The sequence below is a fragment of the Ahaetulla prasina genome, chromosome 2, assembly GCF_028640845.1.
Source record: "Ahaetulla prasina isolate Xishuangbanna chromosome 2, ASM2864084v1, whole genome shotgun sequence".
Classification (NCBI taxonomy): Eukaryota; Metazoa; Chordata; class Lepidosauria; order Squamata; family Colubridae; genus Ahaetulla; species Ahaetulla prasina.
Genome location: NC_080540.1, coordinates 249,069,166 through 249,084,184, shown reverse-complemented (window position 1 = coordinate 249,084,184; position 15,019 = coordinate 249,069,166). Strand labels below are relative to the sequence as shown.

The following is a 15,019-nucleotide window of genomic DNA, read 5'->3' as shown; positions in this document are numbered from 1 at the left end:
GATTATGCTTTTATGCTTTCTTTCATTTGAGTATTACTGTAGTTGCATTACTGTACTATAACCTAGTTTCAGTAACATTTTTCTTAAATTAAACATAAATCCTACAAAAAGCAACAAATTCAACTAAGGAATAAAAATGGGGCCACTAAGAAACAAGGTGAAATGATCAGTATGTGCAAGGAAACCCTGACATTTGCAAAAATATAAAGCAGCAATGGAATACTGAGCATTGAGGTAAGGGAACATCAATCCCTGGCTGTGTAACATCTTGAATGCCATGTCCTGCAGCATTTTAAAATGAAACATGGTTACCTTGTGGACTTCCTACAGAAGGTGCATAACTGCCTCTTTCCTCTATTTTTAATGGTAACCTCATTCTCAGAAATAGTCTTACAGATCTTTATCAGACAAGTGTTGACAAGCACATTTGCCCAGGCATTCTTAGAGACAGGTGCAATTTTGATTTGATACGCACCTGCATTCATTAGTTTGCACCACCTACAAATTTAAAGTTGTTTATAGTACTGAAAGGATTATAATAAAATATCTGTCAGTATTTAAATGAATTTAGCAAACACCCTTGAATTATGATATTCCAAACATTCATTTACTAAATTTAGTAATATGTACAATATAGGGAAAAGGGAGAAAAGGTACGGTAAAACAAAATTTTGTTCAAGTATACAACTGTTCACTAGATGGCAGTACAGCATCATCAAGGCATACCAAATACAATAGCTATTACATGTCTTTCAGTATAATATTGACTGCAGTTAAATATGCAACCTTGTCTTAAATGAAAACATAATTACTGTAGGAGAAGCACTACTGTCAAGCTAAGTAAGATTATCACATTTGTTTCAAATAAGAACTGAACTGTTGTTAGAATATTAAAAGTTATTTGAATCTGTGCAATTAACACTGTAAAATATACAAGAGCAATCTCCTTTAGCACCAGAGAAAAATATTATATAGATTACTGTAAATTGAGGTAGTCCTGATTTACAATAGTTCACTTAGTACAACAGCACTGAAAAAAAGTGACTTAGGACTGTTTTTCAGACTTACCACCATTGCAGCATCCCTGTGCTCGTGTGATCAAAATTCAGAAGCTTGGCAACTGACTCACATTTATGATTGTTGCAGTGTCCCGTAATCATGTGAACCCGTTTTGCGACATTCTGACAAACAGTCAATGGGGAAACAAGATTCACTTAACAACCGTGTTACTAATTTAAGAACCGCAATGACTCACTTAACAAATGTGGTAAGAAAAGTCATTAACATAGGGCAAAACTCACTTAACAAATTTCTCACTTAGCAATATAAATTTTGGGTTCAATTATGGTCATACATTGAAGACTACTGGTATAATAAAACAAGTGGACAGAAATAATTCCATAATGCATGCTTTTCACTTTGATTAAACTGAAGTGAAGTGTGAAGTTTATATGTAAAGTGTCACATTTAATGATTCCATTTATATGTATCATTTTGCACATATTCATACTCAGAAGTTATGTAATCTACCAATCCACTTTCCTCTAAGCTTTCAGAACACATAAACACTGTTATAAAATGAGAACCCAAATTGTTGGGGGCAATATGCTGACCCTGTAAACTGCTTAGAGAGGGCTGTAAAGAGATATGTAAGTCTAAGTGCAATTTATATGACTTCATATATTATCCCATATGCCAGAACTCATCTGAGTCCTTTGGGAGATAGGGCGGTATATAAATATAAACAATAAATAAATAAACAATAAATAAATAAATAAATCTACCTAACTATCACTAACATTCTGATTCCTGTAACCTTTAACTGGGTGAAACAGTGCAGTACAAGTCACAAAGTTTTCAATGATGTTACCTCAAATGACCTAACTCACAGAATGTGTCCAAAATCCAGAACCCATGACTCCAACAGAATTGAAATTTGGCAAAATTTATAGAACAATTTATGATATAAATTATCATAAAGCACTTTATAAAATACAAAATGTCATAAAAATTTTTGCTCTGATGTTTTTCTATGTTATACAGTTCAATATGTATAATTCAATATATTCAATTTTCAATGTATAATTCAATATATTCAATTTTCAAGGCAGATACATCTCTGAATATATCCAAACTTTTTTTTAAAAAAAGCAATACATTACAAATTCTGTCATTCATGAGAAAACTGATAAGGAAATATCTCTCATAGCATATAAAGGTCCTTAAGTGCTTGGATCTCACAAAATAACATACAATAAGTCCTAAACAGAACAAAATCAGTCCCATAATGCCAGCCTTCTGGACACCAATGTACCTGAAGTCATGTTAATTTAAATATGACTGAATTAATTCAGTTGCCTAAGTATATAGAACATTCTGAGCCATATATGAGCCAAAGGAGCTAACCTCATTTAAATTATATTGTTATACTAACCCTAACACACATTTCTAGGTTGCTACGATTCTTTAACTTGAGATATGCATGTTTATCTTCATGAAACGGAAGTTCTTTCTTCAAAAGCAAACGGCAGTTCTTTAATCAGACATATGAACTGTAAAAACTTTTACAAGGTATTTCCTTCATGGAAACTTATTTCTTTGCAGATTGGCTTCTATAAGATTCCTACTTGAATTATTCGTTCTACAGTGAACATTTATGAGGTAATACTAAAAAAGCAGCTGGAAATATCTCTGTGTTTATTCTCAGTCTCCAGGTAAGCTATAAAGAAGACTGGGCTTTTTAGACCCATTTTCAGCCTGCAAAAATGTGATTGCACAAATGAGCAAGTAAGTAAATAGTGGAAATAGCATCTCCTTGTTACCTATAGCTGCTCACATTCTCTCCACAACCTCACCTTCCCGTTTGGGTACTTTTTAAGAAAGTTAACTATAAACTCAGTTCCAAATGTGGAGTTACCAGGTTGCAGAAAAGCAGATTTTGCTTTTAAGATGTAAATACAGTCATGCTTAAAATCAGTCATGCTTAAAATAACATTCTCACATTATGCTACACCATATGATTTTAAGCATGACTGTGTTTACCTCCTAAAACAATCAATGGCTTACTGATACCAGAAATCACATTGCAGTCTACTTAGAATGATGTACAGTATAGCTTTCAGCAATTATTGTGGGAGATGAATTTTTATGGAGTCTAAATAGTGCCACAAAGCTCAATATTCCTTGCCACACATATGGACAGATGAACTAAATAAGGAAATAAATTATCTGATTTCTCCTTTCTCACCCATCAAATGTTTCCATAGCTAGATAGCATGAGTTAGCTGCATTTACATGAATAAATGAGGTAACTATAAAACCTCCTTCAAATTGAGCTCATCCTCTGTTAACTTCACCAACCCATCCAAATAGTTTCTGTCTTTCTCTAGTTTATTTATTTATTTTTAACAATGCAGCCCACAAATAAGGAATTTCCTGGGAGTCTCCTATCCACTCACATGCATTATCTGATCCTCCTTAGCTTTTCAATATCAACTAGCTATCATCAGCTAGCTGATAAACCACAAGCGACCCTAATCGATTAATTTTAGCCTAGAGGAGCCTCCCTCCGTTGTTTGTTTAGGGTTTCGTGCCTCCTGTAAATGTCCTTCAACTTACTTCGAAAAACTCTTCCTAAAGGAAGAATCCAAGCAAATAAGAGAAGGCTGACATTCCTTGGTCCGTTCCAACAACGGGAGATGTCAAAAGTCCTCCTGGGAGGGCGCTAAGGCAAGGATGCTGTATTTTGGAATCACGACCACAACCCGTGTGATTAAGCTACCGTTCAGAGTGGAACGTGACCACTTACGTGGAGGACTGCGATTAATTTGGCCATGGTATACACTTGAAGTGACGATAAAGCCCTGAGAAATAGCCTGAGAAGCTTGTTTTGCAAAGGCAATAAAAAAAACAAAAAAAAAAACAAGCAGAGACCGGTCGGGAACGAGTGCATTGCCACCCCTTAACCAGCAGAGGGCGAGAAATACAAGGGAGGGGGAGAACACTCAGCGGCACGTGACCGTCCACGGAACAGGCGGCTTAGCCCGTTCACTCACCCGCAGCGGCCGCATTCGGGTCTCCGCGTGCTGAGCTCCACGGGCAGCCCCCAGAGACCTTCGCAGCACTCTTCACCTTCCTCAGTTGCATTCTCCGGCGCAGGAGTTGTAAGCTGCCGCTGCTCCTCTCCCTTCCCCGCCGCATCAACCGACCCCGGCCCCTTTTCCATGGCTGCTGCGGACAGTAACTCCAGAACTCGAACGGCTTTATGTGCAGAACGGGCCAGCAGTGATCCCTGGGGTCTTGGCACGCAGAGCTAGAGGAAGACTGCCTTGAAATCCTTAAGCAGCCAAAAAGGCAGCCTGGTCCGCCCCTGTTTCCTGATGTATGTCTCTAAGGACAAGTGAAGAAAGACCGGCTCTGAAACAGAAGAAGCCCGAAAGGCAAAGCTTGGACACGTGGTTAGAATGTCCGCCTCCCCCTTTCCTGGCATCAGCAACAGATTGAAAAAAAGCGGTTTTTCATTGGCCGCAAGAGGGCTCCGCTGGAAAGTCTTGTTAGTTTTGTGTGATGTGGAAGAGTGCGGGCGCGGTTCGGTATTGTTTAGTATGAAAAGTTTATTGGCCAATGCTCCACGTAGTTAAGGTTTAATTCCAGGGAAGAGTCATGTTTGGAAGCAAGTCTTATAATCTGTCCCAATACGGCAGCCCTATTAAACTGATCTTCCCAATTTGTTTATTTTTATTTATTTTGTCAAGCATGTATAAGATAACAGATATAAGTATAAACATGATTATGAATACAGGAAATGGATACGAATAAATGGGGACAGTAGGACAGGGACGGTAGGCACGTTGGTGGGGCTTATGCACGCCCCTTATGGGCCTCTTAGGAATGAGGGTGAGGTCAACAGTAGACAGTCTAAGGTTAAAGTTATGGGGGTTTGGGGATGAAACCAGAGTCAGGTAATGGATTCCAGGCATTGACCATGTTGCTGAAGTCGTATTTCCTGCAATCGAGTTTGGAGCAGTTTACCTTAAGTTTGTATCTATTGTGTGCTCTTGTGTTATTGGGGTTGAAGTTGAAGTAGTCATTGACAGTTAGGACGTCATAGCAGATAATTTTGTGTACTACGCTTAGATCAGACCAAAGGCAGTGTAGTTCTAAATTGTCTAAGCCCAAAATTTCAAGCCTGGTGGTATAAGGTAACTTTCAGATTTTTAACTCAAGACTGGTTTACTCGGATCAGTTGCTTTATTTTGAATAACAGAACAATAAAATGGATTGCCGAATGTTCAGTTTCATAGCATGTGAAAGTAAAATGCTGTCTAGTTTGTGGTGCCTTGGACAACTAGGACTTACTACTCCCCAAACTCTCAATCACTGTAGGTTTCAACAGGTTTACTGTATGCCAGGGTTGGGAAAGCTGTATTAACTTGAATCTTATGCATGTTTATGGGATGATAAAAATGATTTGCCAAATAGCATAAGATTAAACTAAAAAAATCCACATATAAGTCCTGTGCCTACTGTAGTGAATATTCCAGAAATCCTCAAGGTTAGTTGTGCAACACCTCTAAGATCCAGAGGCAAAAATGTACTTTAGATACACGGAACACAGCACCTGTATACATCTTAAGGATGTATGCTTTTTTTAGGAATCAGACAGTTCCACAACTACAGCACAATTCTCAGAAAAGTTGCATATATCTGAAGGTATGACAGGTGGATGCTAAAGTCATTCTTCCACATTCTCCAAAGCGCTTTTTGTAGAGGAACTCCAAAGCCTTGAACTGTTAAGTTAAATTTATCTTAATATCTAAACTCTACAATTATGTAGGAGTCCTGAAATCTAACACAACTATGTTAAATTATAATTTCATAAGGTCATAATGTACATTTCATCACTTACTTCCATTGCACCGCACAAAATATTTTCAATATTGTTCTGGGGATTAAAAAGCATAGCTTAATTGTGTCCATAAATGTCCTTTTCTGAAGCATAGAACTGCTCAATATGCACAGTGCAAAATTTCTAGATTTACCTCATTAAAGCCAGGAAAAGCTCCAGGCCCAGACAAGATAACTCCTTCTTGCTTAAAAGTCTGTGCTGACCAATTGGCCCCCATCTTCACCCATATTTTCAATAAATCACTAGAGATGTGCTATGTTCCTTCTTGCTTCAAACGCTCTACCATCATCCCAGTGCCGAAGAAGCCCACCATCAAGGAATTGAATGACTACAGACCAGTTGCTCTAACATCTGTAGTCATGAAAACCTTTGAAAGGCTAGTGCTTTCCTACCTGAAAACCATCACGAATCCGCTCTTAGACCCCTTGCAATTTGCATACCGAGCAAATAGATCAACAGATGATGCTGTTAATATGGCTCTGCACTACATCCTACAACATCTTGAGTCTCCAAAGACCTATGCAAGGGTCCTTTTGTAGACTTTAGTTCAGCATTCAATACCATCATTCCAGACATTCTTCTAACTAAGTTAAACCAGCTACAGGTACCGGAACAGACTTGTAAGTGGATCACAAGCTTCCTAACAAACAGGAAGCAGCAGGTGAAGCTAAGCAAGATCACATCAAATACCTGTACAATTAGCACAGGGGCCCCCCAAGGCTGTGTGCTCTCCCCACTTCTCTGTATACCAATGACTGCATCTCCAATGATCCATCTGTTAAGCTACTGAAGTTCGCAGATGACACAACAGTGATTGGTCTCATTCGAGACAATGACGAATCCGCATATAGACGAGAGGTCGAACGACTAGCCTTGTGGTGCAACCAAAACAATCTGGAACTGAACACACTCAAAACCGTAGAAATGGTGGTAGACTTTAGGAAAAACCCTTCCATACTTCCACCTCTCACAATACTTGACAACACAGTATCAACAGTAGAAACCTTCAAATTTCTGGGTTCTATCATATCGCAAGATCTCAAATGGACAGCTAACATCAAAAACATCATTAAAAAAGGAAAACAAAGAATGTTCTTTCTGCGCCAACTCAGTAAGCTCAAACTGCCCAAGGAGCTGCTGATCCAATTCTACAGAGGAATTATTGAGTCTGTCATTTGCCACCTCTATAACTGTCTGGTTCGGGTCTGCAACCCATCAAGAAAGACACAGACTTCAGAGGATAATTAGAACTGCAGAAAAAATAATTGCTACCAACCTGCCTTCCATTGAGGACCTGTATACTGCACGAATCAAGAAGAGGGCCGTGAAAATATTTGCAGATCCCTCGCATCCTGGACATAAACTGTTTCAACTCCTACCCTCAAAACGACGCTATAGAGCACTGCACACCAGAACAACTAGACACAAGAACAGTTTTTTCCCGAAGGCCATCACTCTGCTAAACAAATAATTCCCTCAACACTGTCAGACTATTTACTGAATCTGCACTACTATTAATCGTTTCATAGTTCCCATCACCAATCTCTTTCCACTTATGACTGTATGACTATAACTTGTTGCTGGCAATCCTTATGATTTATATTGATATATTGATCATCAATTGTGTTGTAAATGTTGTACCTTGATGACCGTATCTTTTCTTTTATGTACACCGAGAGCATATGCACCAAGACAAATTCCTTGTGTGTCCAATCACACTTGGCCAATAAAAATTCTATTCTATTCTATTAATTAAAATAAATCTGGAGTTATACACCTCACTAAACAGATGTGATTTCCTTTTTATGCTATAGTAAGATATGGTGACCCAAACTAGCTTTTTAACCAAGGTTTATGACTTGCAACTGTTGTGAACCAAGCCAACTGGGTATATTCATTAAGGTTAAAGCCATGGGTTACATTGCTGCTTAAACATAGCCTTGTACACAACTGTGTAAAAGTGAGGTAAGTTTACTATCTGGAATTGTAACCATAATTGTAATCTTGTAGTTGCTTACTATTGGTATGTGAATCCCACCAAGAATTATATGTGAATCACATTTAGGATGCACAGATATTTGCAGCCTAAAAGATCAGAAACTACAGGTACAAATTGGTAGATATTCCTTCCCACATCTACCTGTTTCATCACTATATAGACCAGCTTTTATCAACTTGATAGTCTTTGAATGTGTCAGACATCAGCTCATGTATTTATCAGCTAAAGTGGTTGATTAGCTGGAAAAAATGGACAGCCCACACATATAACACAGTTCTGAATAAAATGAGAAAGTATTTCAATTTTATTTTAGCATTTGCAGTACAGTATTTGATTTTTATCCCACCTTTGTTTATAAACAACTCAAGATGATGAATATATCTAGTACTCCTTCCTCCTGTTTTCCCCACAATAACCCCGAGATGGGTTGGGTTAAGAGTCCAAAGTCAATACCTAAACAGAAACTTATAACAGTGCTATGAATCCGACAAGTTCTCAGCTATTTAGTTTTTCAGTAATGTAGCAATCTTAATATAATCCATTTGCCAGTCTCAACTGAAAACCCTCTATACTTGCAAAAATAAGATCCATTGAGCTCAGTGGAGCTTATTTTTACGTAAATACCTATAGGACTGAATATAGGAGGAAGAAAATTAATAGTAATAATAAGAATAGGACCCAGATTGTTGGGGGCAATAAAAGTTGACTTTGTATATAATATACAAATGGATGAAGACTATTGCTTAACACAATGTAAGCCGCCCTGAGTCTTCGGAGAAGGGCGGGATATAAGTTCAAATAATAATAATAATAATAGTTCTCACGTTGCACGGAACTAAACTAGCACTGCTATTGTTACATACATTTTAACCACTTCACGCGCCTTAATCTGACGTCTATCCTAGAAGCACAAACGTCTCAACCAAGATAACACCATATAACTTTCCTGCCACCTTCACCGACTGCCGAGAGCTGTCGTAAAATATCGCCGCGTATCATCACTACGCATGATTCCGAGCCCATTCTCCCCCCCCCGGTCTTTCAAAAGAGCGCATGCGTGTGTCTGCTGTCATCCAACCTAGCGCTGTTATGTTAATGAAAGGGGAAAACAAAAAAATGTTCGTCGGTTAGGGGAGAGACGTCATTGTTTCATTGATCTCGCGATGTTTCCCCGCATGATGAGCTTTCGGCGCATTCTCTCGGACTGAGGCCGCCGGAGGAAGGCGTCTTGAGGCGGAAGGAGAGCTCGCGTGCGTGGTTAGCCCGAGAGAAGCTCTTCGTCTGCCCATGGCGGGGAGGCGCCTGTGAGGGGGCCGCCCCGCACTATGTACGCCCGTCACCTCCTCCTCCTTTTCCTCCTCCTCCTCCTGAGAGACTGATCAGCGGCCGAGCAGCTCACAGAGCCTCGGCGGTGGGCTCAGGCGGCTGCGTGGCCGGCCGGCCGGCCTGGAGTGATAAAGGACGGTTCCGCTATGAACCTGCACCAGGTGCTAACGGGGGCTGTCAACCCCGGGGACAACTGCTTCTCCGTGGGGAACGTCGACGGCCACCCTTTCACGGTGAGTCTCTGCCTCACTGGCGGGGCCGGTAACGGAATCCTCCAGTGTCCTCTCCCCGGCTGCTGGCAGGGTTTGGCCTCAGCCTTAGCGCGGAGCCGAATGGCGTCGGCGGGTGGTTTCAGCAGGTGCCTTATTAACCTGCGCGCGACCTGTCCGTGCAGTGTCGGCGCCCATGTTATGTTAAAAACGGGGTTGATGGGGGGAATAAATCCTGGTCCTTTCTGAGCTAGGAAATGAGGCTCGTTTGGGAAGGGGTTTATTTATTAATCCTTTAGTTTCCTCCTCCGTCGTCTTCTCGCGTCAGTATTTTTGTTCCAATTCATCCTGAATTCGCCTTTACAAAAGACAGATAAGCTGAATAGTATTCCTCCCCCACCCCACCCCCGGCGACCAATTTAAATATATGGAATATGAATATCAGAGAAGAGGAGGAAGAGGTGCTAGAATTCAAGCCTTTGTTTCTAGCTTCCTTATACTCAGAAAGGGGAACGCTTATTTGCTTGGACTTCATTTTCTGGGTTCATATGACACCCTTTTGGATTATAAACTAATAACAGACCGGCTTTGCACAAATACTAGGCTAAATTATCTGGCTAGTTTGTCATTTGCTAACTACATTCACAGTATGCTTAAGCCCCAAGCCTAGGTTAAGGAACAGTAGCTGTTACATGCTATGTCCAACCCAGTAAATCATATTACAGCTTAACATACTGATCTGTTTCACACAGCATGTTAAGGCAATGGCTAGGTTTTCCACTGTAATCTCTAAACCCAATTCCACTGTAATTTAGCACAGTGTATTGAATATGAGAATCATTGCATCTTGTGAATAAAATTTCTCTCTGTTGACCCCAATTATTTTATTTAGGCCTGACTCGGTGTCCAAAGACTGACTTCTGGTTCTTCATTAAGTTTGTAATTTCTATTTATTTCTAACTCATACTAAGGCCCATGAAACTCCTTGAACTGACTCTAGATGTTAAACAGAATTAAAAACAATATCAAATGTGATATTGGCCTTGGATATGGATCTTCCCCCGCCTTCCAGGATCATTCCCACATGCCATTATAAAACTCTACTTTAGTTCAAAGCTTGGAAAAAGACTCAGTTTCAAGATATGTTTAAGGGAAAATGTGCCATTTAATCTGGGGTGATGCTGATTCAAAGGCAAGTGTCATGACACAACCAACATCTCCTATCTTTCATAAGATGATATTGATTCTTGAAGTATTCTGAGTTTGATTTTCAGAATGGTCAGAAATAATGGGAGAATAATGTTCCGTAAGATAACTAGGCCTTAAGTTAAAGTACTTTCTATATAAGAAGCAACCATTTGAATAACACCCATAAGCCTACTGGTAGCCACTGCACTTTTTTCAGGGGAGGTGTTACAAAAATGTACCATTTATTCTGAACTAATGGTCTTAAAGAGCAGCACAAAATCATGTATCATCTGTACAGCATATACTAATCTCACTGAAAAATTGCAGAATTGGAATTTATTAGGGAATTATTTATTTGTTCAATGACGAATAGACATGGCTACTAGAACTATTTATTCAGCATTTCTTACATAAGATTTCATTTAAGAGTCTTAATTTGCTTCTTTGTGAAATGATATTCGGTAGTGAAATAATTCATTAGCAATTTAGGAATATTGCTTGTATAGGATATACAGCAATTACCTTTGTATATTACCTTAAATATTGGCTAAGTAGAAAGAATAACTTGTAGTTGTTCCTCTTAGAGTAAAATTAGATGGTAGCAGCCGTTATATGCTAATTCCCATTTATCTCTCAATTTTTTATATATATTACTATATATAGGAATTGAAAGTGGGGCCTTGTGCTTTGGAAAGCGTGTTAAGAATCCTCTATCAGGTTTTTATTATGGCATCATCTTGTATTTTTCAAGCAGAGAAGAACCTGACAGACCTTGAAGAACCAGAATTTTACAAACTAAGCATATGTATTGTTTACATATAATCCAAGAATATTTAATGTCAACAACGATAGTTGATGGGAATACAAGGAAGCTTTTACCTCAGAAATCATGTTTTTGTTTCAGGTTTCTTGGAGGGCATGCTCTTTATTTTAGATGGAAGTTCTATTGTGTCTTTCTATTTTTTTCATTCTGGTAAATTTCTAACAGTATACCCAAAAAAGGAAATATTGCAAGGCAAGATAATAGATTTAACACTTCAATAAGATAATTAAATAAAGGAAGATAAGTTTGTAAATTTAGCATAGTCAGCTATCACCTCAGCTGAGAATTACTATATAAATACTATAGGTAGCTTTAATGTAGAACTGGTCTAAATTGTGTTCTAATGCTCAAGGTCTCAATATTTTAGAAATATAGTTTAAAGGGGCTAAATATACTGGAGATGTTCATATATCAGCACTGTAGCAGTGATATTGGCAGTAGATCACAATGGCATGTGGGGGAGGCCCTGGACTGGATTGCTTCTATGCATCCTTTCTCTGTGCGCTGATCTTGGGGTGCTCTATAGTTTTCTGGAGCTCCAACAGATAAAACACCAGAAACAATGTCTAGAGCAGTTTTGCGGAAAGACAAAGAGTGAATCTGACCAAGCACAAGTGAGAGCCTATATTTAGACCTATATCACGGCAGTAAGGGTGGCAAAACATTGCTAGTTCTCCACTCTTATTGCATGTCTCTATATATGCCCAGCATCCCTGTTCAGGAAGAACAAGTCCCTATTGAAGGAATAGGGTCCATAGGATGCTCAGGAGTATTGCTATCCAGCAGAGTTCTTCATATTCTCTCAAAGTTTGGAATCTGATTGGTTAAGTCCTATTGAGTTGCTAAGGAAAAGTCTTGTGATATTAGCTGGGCTATGATTGTGTTATGTCCAAGGAAATGGAAAAGATCCTTTGTCAGTCTAACTACATGGACTAACACAATCATAGCCCAGCTAATATCACAAGACTTTTCCTTGGCCACACCTGGGTTATTAAAGCAGCCAGAAGGTAACCATGGAATGGATTCATGCAGTCCTTTTGATCCTGAGACAAGTGGTGATCCCACCAGACTTAAAGGAGGTGGTGATATGCTCCCTCTTCAAGAGGTCATGACTTGACCCTTTCCTGTTGGAGAATTATCAGACAGTTTTCAATCTTTCTGGTGAAGGTTGTGGAAAAGGTGGTTGGATAATAGTTATAGAGGTTCTTGCAGGAAACAATTTCAATCTGGCTTCAGACCAGAGTATATTACAGAGACAGCCTTGGTTAGATACCTTCTTCTCGGCCAGGATGGGGGTGGTGCATCCATCCTAATGCTCCTTGAACTTTTGTCAGCTTTTATTTGGGACTTTACTGTCGACTACAGTAATATTCTGACTGGCTTGGGAATCAGGAGTGCAAGGCACTATCCTTCAGTGATTCACCTCCCTTAGAAGTCAATTTCAGTTGGAGAAGAAAGATTATGTCTGTAACTCCTCACTAGTGAGGTACCTTGTTTAGCTGTTCTTATTGCCACAATGTAATCCTTAAGTGGGGGTTTTACATCTCTGGCTGGTTTTGTTCTTCATCATCTTCCAGTAATGATCTAGACATCTCTGTTGTAATTTCATTTCTTAAACCCTTCAGAAATCCAGGAAACCCCATGGTATTAGCGAACACAGTAAGGCCATATGAGCACAATCTGATTCAAGACTCCTGTCACATATCCATTCCAGGTGAAGTTTAAGGCCTCTGGTAGAACTGACCACCAGCTGCCCAGGAAAAATCCCAAGATGCCTTTAAAGCCAATCAAAGGCTATTAATTACCTTGAATGGATTAAATAGGAATATACCAACCCTAGGGCTGATGACTATGGGGTCCAACATCAGACTGTAGATCACATCATGACCACTGTAAGCTGAAGGCATTTACCAGACCAGTGTCTGATTTTTAAAAAATGCAAACAAGATTGCACTTCAGTGGTTAGATGAGACATTGATATTTGAATATAGATCTTTTTGACATTTATATTTTTTTGGATTCTACTAATATATTTGAAATGTTAATTTGTATCGCTAGTCCATGTATAATATGCCATACATGAAATAAATAAATAAACTGAAGAGGAAGTCCTGCTTGCCTGCCATGCCTGAGCTGATCGGCTTAGGATAAATAATTACATGGCTAAAGAAGTAATGATTGTTTATTGAATCTTTGAGGTTGTACATGATTCTTCTAGTTGTCTGATTTTATTTAGCTATTATAGTATTAAGCCCAAATTTTAACTGAGATTAATACTAAAATGAAGATGAAATCATATATAATTTTGAAGAAAGCTTGATTCAGTTTCTGCTAGTCTCAGCATGATTTTCTAAATTATTGTTTCTCAAATCTGTACATAGTCTTGCCTGAGACACACATTTATTACAGTAATGGGAATATATGTCAATTTATCTAATTCAAGTATTTATATTAACAAGGCCAAATCTATTTTAAAAGAACTATTTTGAATTGTAGTTTTTGAAAAAATACACATTGTATTTCTTTGATCACAATAAGGTGAATAAAGTAACTTTACATGTACTCAATTTATATAATGTTGAAGTGTAAAATACTGTGTTTTGTAAATGTAGTAGAAAATAGTTTGATGTTTCTTTTTCTCTACCTTGTTAAGTGGTTGGATCCAATGGTCTCTTCAACTGGCAAATAGGAAAATTTAGGAAAATGTAGAATGTGTTATATGACATATCTGTCATGAATTTTATTTTGAATATATTTACACTTATGCATATATTTGTGTGTGCAAATTATTTGTATAAATATATGTGTGTAGGTGTATGCAATATGTACCTTTCTATATACTAATAAAACTCTTGTGCCTATAACCTTTAACTGGACTAAACAGTACATCATAGGGCAAAACATTTTGAATCAAATTATCTCAGATGGGCTAACTTACAAAATCCGGGAACCATGACTCCTGTGGAATTCAAATTTGGCAAATTTTATCAAGCATTTTATGACATAAAATTATCATAAAACCATTTACGATGTAATAAAAATGTCATAAACTTTTCTTGTGATCAACTCTTGATGTTTGACTGTGCTATATAGTTTTAACAAGGGCTGCTTTTAAGGCATATCATCTCTGAATATCTCCCTGAATTTTTAAGAACTTTTCAAATAAGCTTTGCCATTATTGAAGGCATTTAGGAATCTTCTAAGGAATGTATTTCTGAAATGATGGTCCAAGGGTCACGAGATATGTAGTTTCATTTGTAAGGACAAAACTAGTCATTCACTACCTCCTGATGATCAAGTGATATGTAAAAGCCCCAGGAATATATTCTAAAATAGTTCCTCCCTCCTTGGTGGAATCATAAATCTCCAATGTGAAGGCATTTCTTATAAAACAGTTATATCTCAAGTTTGAGAGCTCATATAAGGAAAGTTTATATGGTTCATAGATTGTACATTTGCCCTTTGTAATTATGTCTTAATGAAATTCATGAGATAAAAAATAAAGCTTATAAAGTGGCTTTCCACATAGCATCTGAAAAACTTTTTTTATTTATGTTAGTGGTAGA

At 38.2% G+C, this 15,019-nt stretch overlaps 2 protein-coding genes across 9 annotated transcripts in view; one reads left to right on the top strand and one right to left on the bottom strand.

The window, feature by feature from the left end:
- DTWD2 (DTW domain containing 2) overlaps positions 1–4,419 on the bottom strand; it is a 97,290-nt gene extending 92,871 nt beyond the window's left edge. For both annotated transcript variants that reach the window (XM_058169348.1, XM_058169346.1), the window contains exon 1: positions 4,056–4,419. In XM_058169348.1, coding sequence (XP_058025331.1) covers positions 4,056–4,225 — 170 coding nt within the window. In that variant the 5' untranslated portion in view covers positions 4,226–4,419. The remainder of the gene's footprint in view (positions 1–4,055) is intronic.
- Positions 4,420–9,117: 4,698 nt separating this feature from the next.
- Positions 9,118–15,019, top strand: part of DMXL1 (Dmx like 1) — an 81,769-nt gene continuing 75,867 nt past the window's right edge. For 3 of the 7 annotated variants that reach the window (XM_058166748.1, XM_058166751.1, XM_058166747.1), the window contains exon 1: positions 9,121–9,466. In XM_058166748.1, coding sequence (XP_058022731.1) covers positions 9,380–9,466 — 87 coding nt within the window. In that variant the 5' untranslated portion in view covers positions 9,121–9,379. Of the gene's footprint in view, positions 9,467–15,019 lie in introns of all 7 variants that reach the window. The other 4 variants (XM_058166750.1, XM_058166749.1, XM_058166746.1 and 1 more) reach the window with 2 other exon arrangements.